Genomic DNA, 21,654 nt, shown 5'->3' on the forward strand with positions numbered 1-21,654 from the left:
CTATGCAGTTCAAGCCTTTGCTGCTCAAGGGTCATCTGTACTTTTGCATCCCAGAGATGATAGAGTTTTGAGAAGTCAGAGAAGTGGAAACCAGAGATTCCGTCAAGTCTCTCTGGAGACGGGGGCTTGGTGCTGACACGGGACGAGCTGCCACGTGCGTCACTTGTGGGGCGCCGAGAAGCCTGGCGGCCGAGTACAAATTCCGGCCCTCCCGTTGGTAGCTCCTTGACCTTGCCCTCTCATCTGCAGACTCAGGGAGAGGACCTCATAGCGCTGTGAGGAGGAAGTACAGGAAGCCACTGGACAGTGTCCAGCCACTGCTATGTATGGGCAGAGGGTAAAACAGAGGAACAAGAGGCCTATTATTTTAACTAACGTGGACACACCCAAGACAGACAAGAAAACAGCCCACAACATCTGAGTGCCCACTGCACTACAGTGCTGGGTGTCCTGGGAATACAGCAGTGAAAACCAACAACATAATCCCTGCCCTCAAGGAGCTTCCACCCTAACCGGAACAGAGCAGTAGAGAAATCCATGGGAGGATGCTCTTGGACTACGCCCATGAAGCCACCTGGGCGGGCAGGCAGGCTGGGCACAGCTGCAGAAGCCACATCTGCCACTGTTGAACCCATTCTATGTCATTTAAAAATACATCTCCTTAATATACGTTATTTAAAACCCTGATGCCTTACGGTGACTGTTGATGGATGCCAGTGACTCAAACTTTGAATTAATTTTCTCCAAATCACAGAGTTAGTAAGTGGCAGAGCCAGGATGTGATGTGGGTCTGCCTGAAGGCAGGGCCTGGCCTCGCCACTCCATGGCACTTGGCGCCCCCAATCTGAGATAAAGCCGCCCCTCAGACTGCCAACAGCAGACAGACACCAGGGTGGCGACAGATCCCGCGTTTCTGCAGTGAATGCAGACACTGCAAGTGGCCGCACCTGGCTCAGTACATTCTCGGGTTTTAACCCTCAATCCAGCAATGCGCCCAGCCAGTCCCCAGGGCTCACGTTACGGGAGGAAAAACCAGAGAAATACAGAATCTAGGCTGTCCGGTTGCAGAGGCCCTGCTAAGGCCAGCCATGAAAGGAGGGCATTTCTGGGGCCCCTCTTCCAGGAGGGGCAGTGACTGCAGGGGTGACAGAGAAGAGATGGGGTGTCTAATTCATAACTCGTAACTTGGATGTCTAACTCCAAGCTGTCTAACCCAGAGAAGGCGAGGGCTGGGGAGACCCTGTTCCTATGACAAGGGGTCATTCTCAACAGTCTACAAAAGCCAGACATCCCTGAAGCTCGTTATAAGATTTCTTTGAGATTTTGGGGAGGGCGGTGGAGAGAACAGGGCACTTCTGGAAAGAGAAGTGCCAAAGAATGGAAAGAAACATTACATATTTAATGTAAACACACAGGCTATTTGGCAGGGGTGCTGGGGTAAGCTTTAGAGAGATGATAAAGATTCCACCAGCTGATGGTTTTATGATATATTAAGAGCACTGTTCCGCAAGAGCATCCAGGTGGCACTACTGGTAAAGAATCCGCCTGCCAGTGTAGGGGACGCAAGAGACGCAGGTTCAATCCCTGGGTCGGGAAGATCCCCTGGAGGAGGAAACGACAACCCACTCCAGTATTCCTGCCTGGAGAATCCCATGGACAGAGGCGCCTGGTGGGCTACAGCGCATGGGGTTGCAAAGAGTTGGACACGACTGAGCAAATGAGCACTATGGCACTATTCTGCAACCCTAAGATCAATGCCCATCTTTTAAAGTTCATTTGAAAGACTGATTTTCTACATGTATGTTGTGCTTCAATAAAAACACTTATTGAAGAAAAAAACAACACGAAGACCTGGCTCATTCCTTCTTTCCCAACGGCAGTGCTGGGAAGGATATCAAAAGGGGTGGCTGCTCATGTGAAGCCAGCAGTCACTGTCTCTTCATGGCCTCAAGAATCACCTCCATCATTAAATAGCTTTTAGTAGGTTGACTCTAGGACCACTGTGAAAAGTAAAGAACATTTTTTTAATTTTAAAGTTTATGCTCTAGATGAAAAATAAAATAAAATAAAGTTTATGTTCTAGATGAATGACCCTGAAAAGAAAAGACAGGCCCATTGTACTGGTGTCAGAGGGCTGTCTTAGACCAAGGAACAAGGGGTTCACTTTGCCAGAGCATCTCTTCCTGCTAAGAAAAGATAATATATATTTATTTTACTTATGCTCCAGATAAGGGAAAAACACATTATGTAACCAGATCTAATTTTAAAAAGAGGAACCTTAAGCATCCGTTTAATATTACTGTAAAAATTACCCTAAAATATGTAAGCTCTATTTACTCATTATTGACCAGGGAATTTTTGCAGAAATGAATGCCAGTGGCTGGCAATTTCTTATGTAAGTGAATACAGAAACATCTCTGGTCAATAATGTGTTAGGAAAATGAGACAACAACAAAGAAGATTTCTGTGGAAGAAGTTAAATATTATTCAAGACTTTTGACTATTTTATAAACCCAAATGCAAGTAATTCTATGAAGACTGTATAGAACTGGAATTAAGAAATTTTCTAAAACTCCTGGACTCTGTAGGGTCAGGTTTCTTCTGGCCTCTCAAGGCTACCAAGTACCCTGTTCAAACCAATTCTTGGTACATCAGTGAGGGGGTACTGAAACAGGCTCAGAATAACATTAGCATGGCTGCCACAGAAGAGAGTAAGTCACAAAAAAGTTCAGGCTGTAAAGGGAATGCACTGAGATACAGCCAGAGGCCGTTTACCGTTTTTCACATATGGACTCCGGAAGTTACAAAGAAGCCCACCTGTGCGTGTGTGGTGTGTAGGCTTCTATGAAGGCAGCCCAACGCCACGCTCGCGTGGAACTCTCTCAGTGTGGCTGAGCTCACTCCTCATGAGGACGCCGCAGAAGTGATGGGAGGTCACTTCCAAGTGTAGGTCACAGAAGATGGAGACTTCTGTCTGCCAGCCTGTTCTCTCTCTCGAATGTTTGCCTGCTTGCTCTGGTAAAGCCACCTGCACTGCGCTGCCCTACAGAGAGGACCCAACAGGCTGCTGGCCGCGGTCAGCAAAGAACTGAGACCAGCAGTCCAAAGGCCACGAGGAACTGAATCCTGCTCTCAGCCGCCCAAGTGAGCCTGGAGGCAGGTCCACCAGCAGCTGAACCCTCGGAAGACCTTAGCCCCAGGCGACACCTTGACTGGTGAGAACCTAGCGAACCCGTGCCGAGGCCTGACCCCCAGCAACTGTGCTAGTAAATGATGGGGGTTAAGCCCCTGGGGTTTGGGGCAATCTGCTGCTTAGAGACAGATGGTTAATACAGCACGCATGTATGCATGCTCAGTCACGTGCGGCGCTCTGTGACCCGTGGACTATAGCTCGCCAGGCTCCTCTGTCCGTGGGATTCGCCAGGAAAGAATACTGGAGTGGGCTGCCATTTCCTCCCCCAAGGGATCTTCCTGACCCAAGGATGGAACTCACGTCTCCTGCACTGGCAGGCGGGTTCTTTACCACTGAGTCGCCTGGGGTGAAAACAGCACGAGGAACTCTAAAGCAGGAGTGAGCACGCTTTTTCTGGAAAGGGCCAGACGGTAAGCACTTTCAGGTTTCCGCCCTTACAGCCTCTGCCACCGTGGCACGAAAGCAGCACAGATAATGTGTGAACAACAGGCACACTGGTCCCGAGGACAGGAGACGACTTTGTCCACGAGCTGTGGTTTGCCAATCCCTGCTCTAAAGCGCAGGTTGTACAGAAATCCTATTTTTGGGTCAAAAGGTAGATGACCTCCATTTTACCACTGTGCTAAAAACTATTTTAACGATGGAAAAAAAAAACTCAACCTACCACTGTAACATAGTCATCACAAGCAGTGAAAATGAAAACAGTAGATATCCAACAAATTCCTGAATTTGGTAAGTGTTTGGTAATTTGGTAAAAGAGATATGGGTGTCTTTTATGACACTCGGATACTTCTATCTGCATCCTGATGCGAAAGAGCTGAAGTCCAAGGGCAGAGATGACCGTGAGCCACAAGAACACCTGCTAAATTAGCTGCTCACCACAATTATGACTGAGATAGCCCCCTACACACGCAGTGGCTGTCCCCTTGAGTGTCACGCTGTCCCAGAAGTGAGGAGGTATGGTTACCTTTGCTTTTCGACAAGGGTGAAGGCGGCTGCTCTGTAAACACGTCTAGGGGCGGGGCGTCGTGGTGCTCGAAGTCTTTGTCCATGGCTTCGATGAGACTGGTGATGTCCGAGTCCTCGGAGCTGTGCCGGGTGCTGCCGGGGAGCTCTGGGCGGGGCGGGGGCGCGAGGGGCGCAGGGGACAGCCTCTCGGGCTGTGCCTCCTGCTGCTGAGGCACTGGCGGCGGCGGCGGGGGCGCGTGCTGCTCCAGGGGGCTGTGGCCATGGTGCTGGCTGCTGTGCTGGCCCTGTCTGGCCCCCTTGGACTTCCGGCCTGCGGTGTGACCCTGGGCCATGCCGTGGGACTCCAAGACCAGTGGGCTGGCTTTGCTCGCCGACTGGGCATTAGTCCTGCCGGAGGCACTCGCACTGTTTTTGGCTCTGACGTTTTCCACGTCAGCCGAGTTTCTATTGCTGTGACTGCTGTGCGGGTGGACCGACGGGCTACACTGCTTGTGACTCCCTGCGCCGGGCCGGGAGGCCGAGCCACCTGCTCCACAGAAGCCCCGACTGTGACCGGAGTCACAGCTGAGTGTGTTCAAGCTGAAAAAAAGGATCAGGAATAGCAACCTATGAGATCTAAGATTAAAAGACAATTATAGGACATTCATGGTGGTCGAGTGGCTAAGTCTCCACGTTCCCAACGCACAGAAGGGGCCCAGGTTTGTTCCCTGGTCGGGGAACTCGATCCAACACGCTACAGCTCAGAGTTTGCATGCCACAACCAAAGACCCTGCATGCCTTCAGGGACGAATGAAGATCCCATGTGCCACAACTAAAACCTGGTACATCGAAGTACAGAAGTAAACTAAGAAAAAAAATTATACGTACTTCATCAGTGGAGCCACTGCAGATACAAATGACCCTTGGGTAGTTCTACTCATGACAAAAAATAGGATACTTTTCACAACTCTACTGGGTCTGTTCTATCTGAAAACTTGGGCAGCAAGTCACTGACCTCAGGTAGAACATTTTAACCCTCATCAATATAATAAAAACGTGGTATCTTCTAAGAGTTCTTAGTAACTGAGAGTGACACACAGGGTATTACAATTTCTTCCCCCTGAGCAAAGGCGAAAAGAAGACACTTTTTTTTCTCTTAATTACATCAGCCAAATCTATGCATATGAGAGAATTTATCTCCAGCAGGTACACATACTTTCCTTCAGATGAAATACCAACGATTCTCCTGAGATCAAATGGTCTCCCCACATCAAAGGGTGGGTTCGAGGCCTCAAAGGACAGCCGCCTTCGGAAGGGCTCCCAAATTCCTTGAGCTTCTAAATAGGCTGTTCCAATCACCAGAAGAAACAGCGCGCTGCAGGGGGAGAAGAGGGGGAGAATCCGGGTTCCTGTGTTAGCGCAAGAGCAATGGGACTTGATACTAAGGGCACAGTTTCTTGGTAAAGTACAAAACAATATAAAAAAAACACAAAATGCCTATGACAAGACAAAGGCATTTTGGATGAAAGTCTGCCCACGGACTTCTCTAGTGTGCCAATGTGCAAGGAGGCTTGTGTGGAGGAAGTAACCACTTGAATCAGAATGGACACTGGAGGGCACCTTTCCTTCTGCCAAGCAGCAGCTCTTTAGTTCTAACTCTCTAGGCCAACTCTCTTCCCTTGAAGGATGTGTTGGGTAAACACGTAAGTTAATTGAGAGGCGAGTATATCTCATTCTTAAAAAATAAAGAAACAGACTGAAAAAAAGATGAGGATGCTGAGGCTTTAAAAAATATTTCTCATCAGTTTTATGTTGTTTAGGTATGATATGACTCAATTAGAATAAACTATTATGTTTGAGTACATTTCATATGCCCAAATCAAGTAATTTCCTGGTAAATTATGAGGCTTTTTTTTTTCCTTTAAGAAATTAAGCTGTACTGTATGTGTGTAACAAATTTTATAGGTAGAAAAGACTCTGGTTTATTGTATATGTCACTGGAGAAGGGTGCATTTAGGTCTGACTGCTCCCACTGGTGTCTGTAAGCCTGACTCGAGGGCTGCCTCTTTTGTCCGTTGGGCGGATCCCTGGCAATCAGAGCAGTGCCTGGCACACAGGCGGAGCCACAATCAACAGCATCAGGTGATACATACCCACCAGCCTCGAAAGAAGACACAAGTACCTCATTATTCCTGAGATGATGATGTACAGAGCCAGCTCCCAGTTGGGCCTGGGCAGGGCCTCTGCACAGGTTGCTAACATATGGTAAGGAAGGGATGCATTCAATACAAACACGAACTCAGAGCCACTGGCTGTTATAAACTTCAGTTCACGGATGACTCTAGAAGCTGTGAAATCAGGAGTAAACCTGAAACACAAAGGTGGCAGTGAGGCTAGGTTCTTAAAAATATGCTGCAAGCAGCTTAAATGTAATACCTTTGAAACAGCACTGAATTTTAGAGACTAGCATTTTTATTCAACTTTCTCATTTTCAGATGGACAAAGTATTGTCCTATGAGGTTAAATAACCAAAACAACTTTATTTTGTGGATAATTAGAGAAACTATATAGAAAGAGAACAATGGTTGACTTTCCATAATTATTAATTCAGAGAGAAGTCTCTGAGCTTCTTTCCTTTCCTTTCTTTTTTCTGTATTTAATTCACTCTCCTCTCCCATGATACACTCACAATAATGCCCTTTTTCCCCCCAAGAAACCCATCCTAGCCCTACTGATGTTCATCTCCTCAAGCACTGCTTTCTGTCCTAATGGTTTTCTTTTTGTGTTAACTGTATGCTCTCCAACCACATGATCTGCACCTTGAGGAAAGGTGTCTTACTCCCCACTGTTCCTTCAGGCGCAAAGTGTTATGCCTTACATGGAGTGAGAGAGGCACTAACAAAGTAAAGGTCCACTGAAGACCATGGAATTATCATTCAACTGAGGGACAGCGGCGGCATTTTACTTTGTAAAACTTTCTAACAAGTTATCAATTGTTAAAACATGCTGCAACTACTTCCCATGTAGGCATTAACATTGTTTTCTGACCAAACTATCACACACGTGGAAAAACTGCACGTGTGTGACACAGGTGTCTGCTCTATGCTCAGAATGATCTTACAGTTGGTTCTCTACAAAACCTTGAACATTTTTAAAAATTAAGTATTTTTTAAATTATGAAAGCATGATAACACATTTACAGGAGACTTCCAATAAAGTTACATACAGTTCCACTATATATATATACACACACACATACACACACACACACGTATATACTTATAGTTCCACTATATAATTATTTTTTAAGTAGATAAGATTTTTAGTTGGAGTTTCAATATCAAGTGCTCAAAAATTAATAGAAAGAATAGGCAAAAAAGCAGAAGGATATAGTAGACCTGAAAAGCACTATGAACTAATTCAACATATTTAAAATTTATACAATTTTTACACAACAGCAGGATACAAATTCTATTCAATTTTCCATAGACAATGAACCAGGAGACACTGGAACATATCCAGGGACATAAAACAAGGTGCAAAAATCGAAAATAATTTTGGAACTGGTTTCTAAGATTATCTGATCTTCTTTGGAGTTTCCACAATTTTGAAAACAAAGAAATGAAGAAATAACCAAAGACTAAGTGGGGAAAAAAAAGATTTAGTGATTCATCATCTTATGAGAAAATACTTACAGAATGACGATGTCTTTCGAGGCATTGGCGCTTAGTGCAAACTCTTGACAATTGACGACTTTAAAGCCATATCCCTCACAGGAGTACCCACTGACTTCAATGGTTTCTATGTGAATTGGAAGTTGTCCTGTGTTCTCTACTTTAAATGTTCTTTTCAATGTGAAATTGGGTTCCCTTAGTCTCATACCTGAAGGAAAAAAATGAGGAGTATAAATCTTGCTGTCCTGCGCCCCAGGTCCAAGCGACGATAACACATCCTTCACGAATGTATCCCAGAGATTATGATGGAGCTCCTCAGGCCAAAGGGATGAGCCACTACCCAGGTTTCATCAGGAAGTTCTCTTCTTTGTTAAGTCATTTTAGATGGTGGAAGTTTAATTAGGCTTTATATTTCACATTCAGAGTAAGGCAGCTAAGGTATGCAGTGAGGACTGACACTTCAAAGCCTGTAAGATCCAAATGCAGCAGCTCTGAAAGCGAGTCCGGGTGCCCCCCCCTGAGTCTCAAGCACTCACCACTCATACGTGCACACGCCCATGTAGAAACGGTGTTCCTGTTTCTGGAACCACTTACTGTTGAAAAGGAACGCTGGAATCCGTGCACGTACCTACGACAAGAACACTCACCCTCCGTACAGTCTTTCAACAGTGCTTCTGTGATTTTGAAGCGTAAGGAGCTCCCTGGGCCCGGAAGCTTGCCTGCCACCCTCAGGTTCTCGGTCGTCCCCTGTCCTTGGACCATCACGGCATCCATCACGGTCAGGTTATTTCTACATAAAAAGAAGCAGCCCAGATTGTCCTCCCCTTAAATCTGCACAATCTCTTGATCTTGAATTTTACTGCTACTTTATAAACAATGTGAAGATTAATACATTTAATTTAACGGTCAAACACTGGCACTTTAAAAATTTAAAAACGTTTACATGACGAAGAGCAAGAGTTTTACATTTTCAAGAGTCACACATGGTACAGTAAGACACTATTCGTGTCTTTTAGCTAAAAATACAATCACAATGTTGTTTCATGAGGCGTGGTGTACGTGTGTGTGCATATTTTTGACAAAATGAATACCCTGTTTCATAAATAAATTAATGCAAATATTAATATTGAAATAAATCAAGAAAGGACTCTTATATAAGTACTAGAAGTCAACCCACACTTAAATCACAGAACATACCTGATTATGATTAGGGAAGAAACAGTTCTATTGTGAACTGGAGTAAACTTTACTTTGACAGATTTCTTTTCTCCAGGTTTTAAAATTAAGTTTAAAACTAAATGTCGGGAGAGGCCCTCTGTGAATCCTGTTGAACTCTGCAGTGGGTGAGCCTTGAATCATTGGGCAAACAAACAAGAGTCATTAGCATATTTTCTGGAAAATATTTTTTCCCTTTACCCCATCCACAGCTGAGTATTAGTTTCTCAAAATGACTAACTATAAAAACAAATTTATCCCTTATGATTTAGATCCTGGATAGCTGGCAAGCAGAGCAACCGATGATGACAACTTCCTATTCTGCATTAAGTCCCCAAAGGGGTTTTATTCCCCAGGTCACCAGAGTCTTCATATTTGTACTAATCATTTGTTTTTGTGTACAGATCTTTTAACTTTAAAGGTTCTGAAGCATAACAAAAAAACAGAAAAGGACACACACCTGAGAGATGAACAGCTCAACGCTTTAACACAAAGCGAGCAGCTGTGTGGCCAGCGCCCAGCGCCCGGAAGGCCTACTGGTGCTGCCCCTCACCTATCAGTCATGGTTTCCTGCCTTTCCCCTCAGAAGGGTATTTGGCTGCATAGTCTTAAGGCCACATCATTTTATTTATGATGGTATTTCCAATTCATATCAATCTATTTCAATTTTATTTTGAAAGCTAAGACCCTTATTACTGTTTCATAAATACTTGATTTAAAGTTCAAATAATAAGTTCAGTTTAATAATCAAAATATGACTTCTTGACAGTTACAGGTAAGATGGAAAAGATTTGCTTTTTATTTAAAAAAAAATCATAGTTAACACTGCTCTGATTTCAAGTAACATTAAACTTTTTTGGGGGTGGAAGGGCTGGTAGTACTTGGGTATAAATGTCCATGGCACTCTATCTACCTGCTAACCTGTGGGAGGAGAGTGAATTTTCTATGATTTTCTACTATACACAGATCTGTTTCAACAGCATGGTTCTATGGACATAATTTCATAGCTAATAAACTCTGTGAAGCACACTACTTTTCAACTCTCTCTTCTGAGGTGGCTATTTTTTTCCTGCATCGAAAACTCTTCTCTGTCAATGTCTACTAGGACAACAATGTTCTGACTGCTCCCAAATGGTTGATGAATAGGTTCCCTTTAAATAAACTGTTCTGAGTAACTGAGAAACACATTATACACTATACCTATATTCCCAACAAACAAATTCTGATGACATGGAAAATACTTTAGGATTTTGTGATACCTCTGGGCTAACACTCAGTAACTTTCATAGTGGTGGTTCGTGAAGAGGGATGCAGACCCTTGGGGATCTGAGAGGTCTTTTTAGGCGTGTCAGAACTACTTTCACAACACAGACCAAACTTCTTTGCCTTTTTCACTGTGTTAACATTGGCACTGATGGCCAGCAAAAGCAAAAGCAATGGTGGGTAAGTAAAACTGCTGACCCTTTAGCTAGAAGCAAGGTAGCCTTATCAAACCTCCCTGGTAGCCACGGTTTCACTGCCAGGCACTTATAGCTAACAAAAACAAAAACCAAAACCTGTGACTGATTAACTAGTAATAAATATTAATCTTAAATCTCAACCCTTGAGCATGAGGCTTTTTAATACTGTGTGATAGAACAAAGTATGCCTGAAGTGCCCCCTGCAGCATGCTGAACCATGCTGTCTGGAAGAGCTATTGTTTGAGATGCCAAGAGAACGAGCTCCTTCCTCAAGGGGCTCCATTTCTATTTGAAAAATGACCGAGAGTCAATATATGACTATTCAGACTGGAGTAATTAGTAGACATTTTCATAAAAATGAAGTCCATCTGTTCCTTTAAGGAAAGCAACTGAAGCACTGGTCGCCAATGGTAAAATTCGACAGTTTGAGTGTAATTTAGAATTTTGGCCTTGTGAACTTCCCAATAGGTAAAGAATTCCCTGATGAGATTCATGGTTACAGGGATGAACGTGATTTTTTGCATACTTCAGAGTGAGCTGTATCAACATTTGGAAGCTCTGCATATGTTAGTGAACCAATATTTTCCAAATGATTGGTGTATATAGTGTTATGATAGCTAAAAAGGCAATTAAGACATCCTTTCTGCAACTATATGAATGTGTCAGGTCAGGTCAGGTCAGATCTTTATCATATACTTCAACCAAAACAATATTATCATAAGAGGCTGAATGCAGAAGCAGACATGAGAATCTATCTGTATATTAAGTCTGAGAGCCACTGAAGAGCTCTGTAAAAATGTAAAACAATCTGTTCTTATTGCAAAACCGTTTTTTCGTTTTTATATTATCTATCAAACAGAATGGGCTTATCACTATTTTAAATGAATTAAATCACTATTTTAAGGATCTCAGTTTTCATTTCTAATACGGTCAATACTGACAGATATAACCCGCACAAACAAAAAACCTCTCTGGAGTCCTCAATAATTTTTAAAAACTGAGATAAAGCAGAAATCCTAAATTATTTTTCAGACTGTAAAGGAATCTTGAGATCAAATAATTTTAGATCCACAGTTTTACAGCACCGTAGAGAACTGTGAGAGAATTTATTTGAAGCTGACCCGAAGACTTCCTCCAGAATTTCTCATTTAGAATAAATTTCTGGGATCTAGGGCATTCTTATTCATCTTCCTACCTCTTATAGTACCTACGTCTTATAGGTACCACCAAAGATTTGGTAAGATAAGAAAGGCAAATACTAGGTCATTTACTCCTTATGTGTATTTTCTCTCCTTATAAAAGCAGAGTGAACGGAATTTGTGGTTACTGAACTTTCTAGATATTATCATTTAGATATCTGGATAATATCTAGATATCTGGATAACCCTGAACTTATTATTTTTATGGCATTATTTTATGGTATCTTTATGGGTGGAAACAAAGAAAATAAAACTTATTCTAAGAGAATGGCATAGATTAGAATAAGAAACTCTCTAAATTTCAGTCTAGTGTTCTACCTATTACTCAGCAGAAAAAAAAAACACATTGAAAATTACTTAGAAAAATAACTTTCTTATATAAGACTGACTTAAAAATAGATCTATAAAAAGTATTCGATAAAAGTCTGGCTAATATATGTTTTATAGATTAAAACATAAAATCATGAGAAAGAACACAAATACTTTAAAAACCATACAGCGTGGCTGGAGAGTAGTCAGTGATTCCTAACCAGTAGCGCCCATGTGTCGCATAAGCCTGGGCAAGGGCTCCCTGACTCTGGGGGAGCTGCCTGTGAGCCTGGCCCTGCCAGCCATCACAGGTATGAACTCGGCCAAGTTCCTTCTTCTCCCTGAGCTCTGTTCCTCCACCACCAGCAGAACGTGTGAAGTACTTATCTCTTAGGGTGGTTAGTCATAGCTCAGCCAGTCTGTTGTACTGATTACGTGAAATTACGAATGATGCTGACACGTACTAGGTACTCGGGGAATGCTGAAAAGCTTTCATTCTCGCCTGTGAGCCCCAGGCTGACTCATGCAGTCCACATTCCCCGAGGGCTTCCTATTCGCCAAGTGAATCATCTAAGGGCTTCCATGTTGGTTTGTTTCATCTGTTAAAAACCCCTGTAACATCCAGATTATTAAGTTCACACTGCAACAGAGGCTCAAGTTTGGAAAGGTTGACACACTTGGTCGAGGTGACCAAGCTAGTAGGTACACAGGCATGATGACCCCAGAGGCCGACCTCCCTTGCTCCAAATGGGAAGCAGCCAAGTCACAGCTCCTTGACAGACTGGGACCTGTGCACGGCAAGGGCCCACAGCGAGGAGAGAAGGGAGGGGCAGACGACTGTTTCCATCAAAGTCATTCAGATGATGGAAGATTAACTAGATTCTCTTCTTCATTCAACACCTTTTGTTTTATAAATGTGAGAAAAACTAAGATAAGTAGAAGACAAGTCCTCCAGGAGCCTATACCCGAATTTGGGAAACAAGGCACCACACATGGAAAACAAAACAGAAACCAAAGTTAACATGGGTGTAAATGAGCAGTCAGGGAAATCAGGGGGCTGGACCCGGGGGGAGCTCACAGCCAGCGGGGCTGCGTGCACAGGCTGTCCAGGCTGGACGAGACGAGCTGGGCAGGAGGAAGGGCACGCAGGCCAAGGGACTTGGGCCGATTCGCAGGCGGCGTTAGTTCCGAGTGCTGATTCCTGACTGATGCAAGGAAGTTCTAAGTTCCTACATAATCATGGGTGGGTTAGTGGCTGCTCAGCCTGGCCTATGTGACAGAGACTACCTGGTCCTAGAACAAACCAGCCTGTGTATGCACTCAGCAGTTCAAAAGCATCTGTTGAGGGAAAACTGTAAGTGCTACTGTGCTAAGTATGAATACAGCCAGCCATGGGTCTGGCTTTCATGGAGTTTACAATTTTACTACCAAGTTTCCAAAATAAAAATTTAAATGACCAAGCTCAATATTTTGAGACTTAATAAAAAGAAATCATGTATTAGTCTATACACCTCATTGGCATCCTCTCAAGAGGTTCTGGCAGCCATTATTATAGGCTTAACGTTTAATGCCCACAAATAGGACCTTCTACAAAGCAAGCCTCCTGGTGATCTAAATCCCACCCACTTCTCCTGGACTTTATGCCTCTAAAAGAATTACTGGACTTTTCAGAACTTCTTCAGTAACCTGCCTTTCAGGCAGTTTAAGGATGGTCAATGTTTTTCTTCCACATCACATCGGTCGTATCATAAAATTACTTCTTTGCAACCGTATGAAGTTTGAATACTTACACTGTTTCTGAAGACTTGGAATTCTTGTGTTCTTAAATCGATCTTTGCCACCTTACTTAAGTTAAACCTGAAATTAAAAGACACACATAATTCTTTGTGAATAGCATCAGTTAAAGCGGTTGCAGAATAATTACCAAGATTGTGTTTACCTTTCAGCAGATTTTGAGATCAATATTATCAGATTAATAGCCTTCAAAAAGCAGCTACAACTTACAGTTTATTCTTCACTTTTTAAAACTAAAATATTTGAAAGGCTCCACTTGCTTCCTCTTTATACTGTTTTAAGAAGGAGTTCTACATGATTCCTTCTTGTCTTAAACTGGAAGCTCTTCCAGATGCTTAATGTAATATCTGTTTCTCTCCCTAGAACGTTCTCTCAACTTCAATTATAGATGCAAGATTTCTCTAAGCAAATCTACTGTTTATGAGCTGCAATAAAGCTCCAATATTTTGGCCACCCAATGCAAAGAGCCAACTCACTAGAAAAGACCCTGATGTCTGGAAAGATTGAGGGCAGGAGAAGGGGGAGACAGAGGATGAGATGGCTGGATGGCATCACCAACTCAATGGACGTGAGTTTGAGCAAACTCTGGTAATAGTGAAGGACAGGGAAGCCTGGTGTGCTGCTGTTCATGGAGTTGCAAAGAGTCAGACACGAGTTAGTGACTGAACAACACTGACAACTTTCTATCAGACAAAAGATTTGGAGGTAAATGCTTGTAAGCCCCCAGAACACCTTCTGTGGGATACAGACAATCCAGAGTGCTATGGCCACAAAGGAGTCAATCCTGTGTAATCATTAAGAACATCCTGATGTTTCTACTTTACAGACAATAATATACCTGTAGTCCATGGGGTCACAAAGAGTCAGAAAGACTTAGTAACCGAACAACAACCAAGTTTTAAATGTGTAAATGATCATTCACTGTTCACATGGAAACATTTTGATGATCTGAAGCAATGCTTACCTTGATATTAACTTATCTATAAAGATGGAAGGGCTGGAATATAAAGCCAGGGGGATAAATTGAATATAGACGGGAACATCTGCAGGGTTTTCTAACATAATCTCTTCTTCCTTAAACAAAATAAAGAGGTGGTAAGTGAAAGATCTGCCCCATTAGAAAGAAGAGCAGATACTTCATCACACTATGACGCATTTCCAAAGGCCCATGGCACTCTGGATACTTACTGAAGAGCAGTTTGTATTAGTGAGGGGAAACCTCACGAGCCGGGGGGAGCTGAGGAGGGATGGCCAGGAGAGCTCGGCGGAAACTTTTGACAGGATGTTTTTCTGAAGGTCTGTATTTACTTCAAACACAGCGCTCAATCTAGAAAACACAATTTGTAAGTCACTGTATTGAACGGAAATGCTTGAGTTTTCTCAATACAGGAGATTCTATTAGGCTTGTGTACTTGAGAAATTTTATTCTGGCCTTGAATAAACACAGGTTTACCTGCTCCTAACATTTTACTCTGTTTTCACAGACACATATGAAGAGGTCTCTATTTCAGCACGGAGAGCAAACTATCACCAATCACCTGCCCAGTTTCCATACTGAATGTGTAAGTGACCAGCCAGGCATATCCAGATGACAGGATGTAATGGGGATCCTAAAGATCCTGCAGTTTAGTGGAAAGATCTAGATACCAACAGCAGGTAAATATTTCAGCTGAACTAATGAGAAGGCAGCACACTGCTTGGCATATGGCTCCTTTCCCACTTGAGAAAAAAACCCACAAAATCTTACTCTGCAATGAAGGTATCAGTTGAAACGATAACATATATGAGGGTTTTGTGTAGACATATATATGAAGCAATATTCAGGACCTCATCTGACTATTTCTCTACTTAGAAGTATTTATAAACCAGCTGTTTAGAACTCAGAACACATTCCCTATGGAAACAGTATTACAGATGGGGCTAAACACTGAAGCCTATTTTATACCGTAAGAGCACTGAATTATGGTACCATAATGTTGGTGAGAGTACCAGTTTTATAAGAATACCGGTACTGAATTTTCTGTGATATGCATGTTGACAAGGTAACACAGAGGCAGGAGTGGGGAGAATGCCACGTTCACTATGCACTGTGACCTGGTAGCTCAGGGCAGGCCGGGAGCCCGGGTCTTCAGTGGAGAACCCTAGGCTCACAGAGAGAAAGGCAGGGGTTTCGGTGGGTGGGAGGTGAAGAGGTTCTTTGGCAGGTGAGCCAAGCGCAGCACTACCAGTCATTTATTCATAACTGGGTGTTAAAATACAGAGGCGACCTGCACATTACAATGTCTATCATGGAAACTGGAGAACCAAGGAGTGTCTGAATTAGTGTTCTCTTAATGGAGAAGGCAATGGCACCCCACTCCAGTACTCTTGCCTGGAAAATCCCACGGATGGAGGAGCCTGGTGGGCTGCAGTCCATGGGGTCGCTAAGAGTCGGACAGGACTGTGCGACTTCACTTTCACTTTTCACTTTCATGCATTGGAGAAGGAAATGGCAACCCACTCCAGTGTTCTTGCCTGGAGAATCCCAGGGACGGGGGAGCCTGGTGGGCTGCCATCTACGAGGTCGCACAGAGTCGGACACGACTGAAGTGACTTGCGGCAGCAGCAGCAGCAGTGAGTTCATTAGAAGAAGTCTCTTTGTACTAATTTTAACCATTTTAAAGGTAAAATTTACCTCTCTTTTTGCCTTAAGAAAACCCTTCACAGCAGGTAGTTCAGATACACAGAAACCTGTAGATCTGACTGTTCATGGCTTGAAAATACTATGTTAGAATAAACTGGAAGATTTTGATGATGCTGACAAATATATTTCAAATTAGCCAATGGAGAAGAACAGTGTTCATCAGTGTTCAAGTCAAATTGTCTTTGGACAGAAAGGTCAAATTTCTAAACTGCCACGTATAAATGTGTCTTTGCTTCTGAATCCAGGTTCGGTGCTGATCTGTCAACGTGAACACTTTCCACCTGAGCCCTCTGCAGCCCTAGCAGGTTCAGCACTGGAAAGGGAGGAGGCAGTTCTTTGCACAAGGAGCAGAGACACCTTCTATGGTGAGGTTCAACTTCTAAAGTGTTTCCTTGCCTTGAACAGAGGTCAGAGGCAAGTAGACTCTTTCTTATGCAAATGACTGTCTGATATGGAAGCTGGGCTTCCCTGGTGACTCAGATGGTAAAGAATCCACCTGCATGAGGAGACCCAGGGTCAGTCCCTGGGTATGGAAGATCCCCTGGAGAAGGGAATCGCTACCTACTCCAGGATTCTTGTTTAGAGAATCCCATGAACAGAAAAGCCTGGCAGGCTACACTCCACGGGGTTGCAGAGTTGAACAAGACTGATCCACTAAGCACAACACAGAACTCATCCTACACAAGGACAACTTCATTGAGTTTCTGTGACTTTCCATCTAGAGCACTGGAAATAAAGACAAAAATGGTAGCGTGTGTCCTTCTGAGAAATACACAATCACAATGGCCATTCAAGATGCTTCATTATGGTTTTCTGAAGATTAGGCACATTTTTGGCACTACAGAGAAATAAAATAACCAAATATAAGAATAACTTTAGATAATCATGTTTCAAACTGGTAAAGGTAGCTCAAACACTTACATACAGCAAAACCACTTACCTGTGACCTGAGTTTTCCTTTATTCCCATCCATCCCTTGAACAGGCTTTGATGCAAATCCCAGTCAGTGTCCCAGGCATCTTCCTGCATGGCTATGCCAGGTTGGACTTTGGGTTCAGCTAAAACACAGGGACAAATGGTATGACATACTCTGCCCCTCAAATGATTTCTACAGCATCGAGATGTAGGGGTGGGCTTTAGAAGCAGAGGCCTATTATTAATGGGAGTACCTTGGGGAGGCAGTGAAGGCGTGAGAGAACAGTAAGATGACTTACATTTGGACAGAAAAGGCAAGCCGACATAGCAATGATCCCCGCACTGCAATCCAGGATCAAAGTAAATGTTTGCAATCTATAGAGGGGCACAGGAGAACCATGAATCCCCAGTCCATGGAAGTTCACAATAACAAAGGACAAAAAGATGGGAGTCTGCAAATACAACACGTTCTAACCTTTGATTTTTTCCCTGGCTCCAAGTCTTCCTTATTACCCCGCAATCGTTTGTAGTAAAAACGCACGTCTTCTGACAAAGATCGTATCTGTTGGATCTTTACCTTCTGTGAGAAGGAATTCATAATATTTAAACTCTGATGAACTATTTTCCCCTGAAGGAAGAAAACAAACAAATTCATTTGTAAATGGCTGGATTTTCTTCAGAACACACACTTTAGAACTGACAGACATATTTACAGAAGACCAAAGCTCAAAGGACCCTTAGAACGTTCAGAAGTTGATAAGCTTTAAATCTGTAATCAGAGCCCCTCCTCCGAATATATGTATTTCATTGTTATTTTTAAGGCCTGTTACAGAGAAAGCAGCAGGACAAATCTCTGCAATCCTGTAAAAATGAATTAAAGTAAAAGTGCTCACATAACAAAGGTGCAGAACTAGCTTTGAATGAAGGAAACAGTCGCTATCAGTTTGTTAAGAAAGGTTTGTTTATACCAAGGCTAGGCTACCTTAAAAGTTACCAAATTCAGGATGAAATAATTATAAAATCACTGAATTCTAAAAATCCAAAGCTAAACAAGAAACAAACAAAAAAAAATCAGATTTTTCTCAGAAAAAGTATTTTCTTTATAAAAAAAAAATACTATCTGTGCCAAAGAGAAATTAGACATCTTTTAAAAACATAGATTAGATGGCATCATATTAAAATGAAGCATACAGATTGAATCATTACATTACCAATGACCGTGCTTATCAGCTGTCTCTTCCTGTGACAGGGAACCAATTTTATTTTATTTTTTTTAATAAAGAGATTTATTTATTTATTTTGTCATGGAGCACATCATGTTCCCTGACCAGGGATCAAACGCATGCCCCTGCATTGGGAGTGTTGAGTCTTAACCACTGGACTGTCAGGGGAGTCCCAGGGTGCCAAATTAAAAAATATATTTATGATTGAAATAATCATCAATAAGAATCATATTATAACCTTTTCCTTTTTTTTTTGTTGAATATAGAACCAGAATCTTACAACCTGATTCCTAGACTTTTAAAGAAGTCTAAAATGGTCAGGGCTTCCCAGGTGGCACCAGTGGTAACTCATCTGCTTGCCAAAACCGGAGATGCAGCAGACTGGTCCCTGGGTTGGAAAGATTCACTGGAGGAGGAAATGGCAACCCACTCCAGTATTCTTGCCTGGAGAATCCCTTGGACAGAGGAGCCTGAGCGCCTAAAATGATCAGACCCACTGGTCTAAAATTTGGTATTAAAAGACAAAGAAATTAAGAGAATGCATAGTAAAAAGAGTTCAATGATGGTGAAAAGTGAAAGTGAAAGTCGCTGGGCCGTATCTGACTCTTTGTGATCCCATGGACTATATAGCCAATGGAATTCACCAGGTCAGAATACTGGAGTGGGTAGCCTTTCCCTTCTCCAGGGGATCTTCCCAATCCAGGGATTGAACCCAGGTCTGCCGCACTGCAGGTGGATTCTTTACCAGCTGAACCACAAGGGAACCCAAGAATACTGGAGTGCATAGCCTATTCCTTCTCCAGTGAATCTTCCTGACCCAGGATTGAACTGGGGTCTCCTGCATTTGCAGGCAGATTCTTTACCAACTGAGCTATCAGGGAATGTGGTGAGATTAAGTCTAATTCTTATTATATACAGTCTAACCAGAGTAAAACGCAGTAGAAAGAAAGATAATTAACAAGAAGTCTACAAATTAACTGTCTTACTGGAAAGGAAGGTGGAAGAACCATGTGCTTTGGGAAGCAAGTCAGAGAACCCACTGCGATCACAGCCTTCACGGGAATTGTTAGGATCTGTGGAGGGAAGAAACAAACCACAGAGAAATAAGTGTGTAAGTCCGAGACTGACCTGGCAGTTGTTGCACTCTTTTAGGAGATTTAAAACAACCAATCTTGGGACTTACATGAGCAATAACCAACTGGTAAGCAAAATTAAAATCCCCCATGGATACTATTTAATCTATCCATGTACTGCACGAAATGCACTGGAATACATGTCCATGTACTTCTCAGTGGTTCACTGAGAACAAGGTGAACAAGACCAAACAATGGGGAAGGGATGAAGAACAGATTGTTCATAATACAGGTGATTTTGCAGATTATTAATTTAAAAAGGAAAGTCCAACTATACTCTTAAAACAATGCATGAAAAATCCAGCAGTTTTAAAAGCTACATAGCTCTCTACTTTTCTGTACGTAGCAATAAATTAATGTCAACCTGATTTTTTTTAAAAACGAGCTGAATATTCCAGGTTTTAAATCTCAACTCACACTCTATTTGCAACTCACAAGGATACTTTGCTAAGGAAATGTACTTATTTCTATCAAAAGTGATAAATATGGATTCCTCACTTTCAGAGATAATTAATTTTACATACTCCCAACATATCATTTATTACTAAAAGACCAATTCTATTTATTCTGAATGAGTCTGCTTTCATGGGGGGCAGGGGTTGTATGTGCTGAAAACAGGCAGGAGAACAAAGGTAGCTTGCTGGCTTCAGCAGTGCTCAACTTCCCAAGAGCTTTAAAAGAACACATAAAAATATTTAGACTTGGCAGAAACACATCCCTTCAAAAATCTCATTGAATGCAACATGTCAATCCCACAAAAAGTCTTTAAAAAGTTCACTGATTTTCATTTGGTTCCTGACTTAGAATGACTCATGTAAACATAATTGTGAGAACTCAAATTAAGATATGATTTCCTGATTGTATCTTCCTTTTTGGCAATGTTACACAGCAGGATATTTATGACCACAGAAAGAGAGAGATCTAACCTCAAAAATTTCAGCCAGGGTCCATGTAATGCTACAGCCATTTGTAAGCCATTCTAACAGCAAATCTAAAAGTGCCAAGTCCATTTTTCTGAAGTTGCTTTTAGTCAAGAGATTCAGGTTTTATCAGAAAACTATGACTTAGTGAAAACCATTATTTTGTAAACTATTCCCAGAAGCTTAAGTTTTTAAAAGTATCAAAGTGGTAAACTGTTAACTTTTTGAATAAACTTGGTTCTTTGTTTCTATAAAAACAAAAAAAGGACTGAATTTTTCAGGAAGACCCCACTGACCTGAATCCCTGTAAATAAAGTCCTTACCTCATAGTCTGTCGTGATCTGTATAGCCCCATCATGAATTCCTTCCAGTTTTTTTGCAGTAAGTTTGACTCTGAACACTGCAAAGTATCCTGAAGCTAGTATTACCTGTATGGAGTAGAAAGTACATCCTTCATTAGCTTTGCTAATTGAAGTTTTCTATTAAAATGGAAAAGAAAGCTACAAAAACCCTTCAGTTAGTGTTAACTCATACAGGTTAGGAATTCAAAATCCTAACAAGCTAACATAGACTTAATACATCATCGTGTACAAATATCTCAAAATAAATAACGCCCATCTCTGGATGTTTATCTATTATACTTATTCCATGGGCTACTGAGAAAACTGGTTCCCCAAGGAACAGCTGAATTCTCAGCTGCTAAGTTGCGGGGGTGGGGTGTGTGGGCCTCATCCCCCAGTCATGTACCTGCATGGTCAAAGGGGGCGCAGGCTACAGCAGAAGGATACAGCCTTCCCCTCCCCTTCAGAAGCCACATCAGGGCACAGTACAGGTAAAGTTGGTTCTGCTCCCAGTTCTGAGTTCAATTTTGGCGTGTTAATACCCATGTCTTCAGATCAACTGAGACTGGGTCACACGAAAACATCAAAAAATCAAGGAAAGAAGAAAAAGTTAAGCAAAGCAATTTTGAAAGAAAGCAGAACGTAGA

The 21,654-nt window shown here is 42.4% G+C and overlaps 1 protein-coding gene across 1 annotated transcript in view; it reads right to left on the reverse strand.

The window, feature by feature from the left end:
• TMEM131 (transmembrane protein 131) overlaps positions 1–21,654 on the reverse strand; it is a 175,551-nt gene that overhangs the window by 15,751 nt on the left and 138,146 nt on the right. The window contains exons 18-31 of the mRNA XM_040267617.1: positions 20,990–21,094; positions 19,600–19,686; positions 17,866–18,018; positions 17,690–17,765; positions 17,416–17,533; positions 14,981–15,119; positions 14,757–14,866; positions 13,789–13,855; positions 9,013–9,164; positions 8,463–8,605; positions 7,837–8,023; positions 6,324–6,509; positions 5,358–5,516; positions 4,161–4,741 (exon numbers count right to left, since the gene is read on the reverse strand). Coding sequence (XP_040123551.1) covers positions 4,161–4,741; positions 5,358–5,516; positions 6,324–6,509; positions 7,837–8,023; positions 8,463–8,605; positions 9,013–9,164; positions 13,789–13,855; positions 14,757–14,866; positions 14,981–15,119; positions 17,416–17,533; positions 17,690–17,765; positions 17,866–18,018; positions 19,600–19,686; positions 20,990–21,094 — 2,263 coding nt within the window. The remainder of the gene's footprint in view (positions 1–4,160; positions 4,742–5,357; positions 5,517–6,323; positions 6,510–7,836; positions 8,024–8,462; positions 8,606–9,012; positions 9,165–13,788; positions 13,856–14,756; positions 14,867–14,980; positions 15,120–17,415; positions 17,534–17,689; positions 17,766–17,865; positions 18,019–19,599; positions 19,687–20,989; positions 21,095–21,654) is intronic.

This window comes from Oryx dammah, unplaced genomic scaffold (assembly GCF_014754425.2).
Source record: "Oryx dammah isolate SB20612 unplaced genomic scaffold, SCBI_Odam_1.1 HiC_scaffold_25, whole genome shotgun sequence".
Lineage (NCBI taxonomy): Eukaryota > Metazoa > Chordata > Mammalia > Artiodactyla > Bovidae > Oryx > Oryx dammah.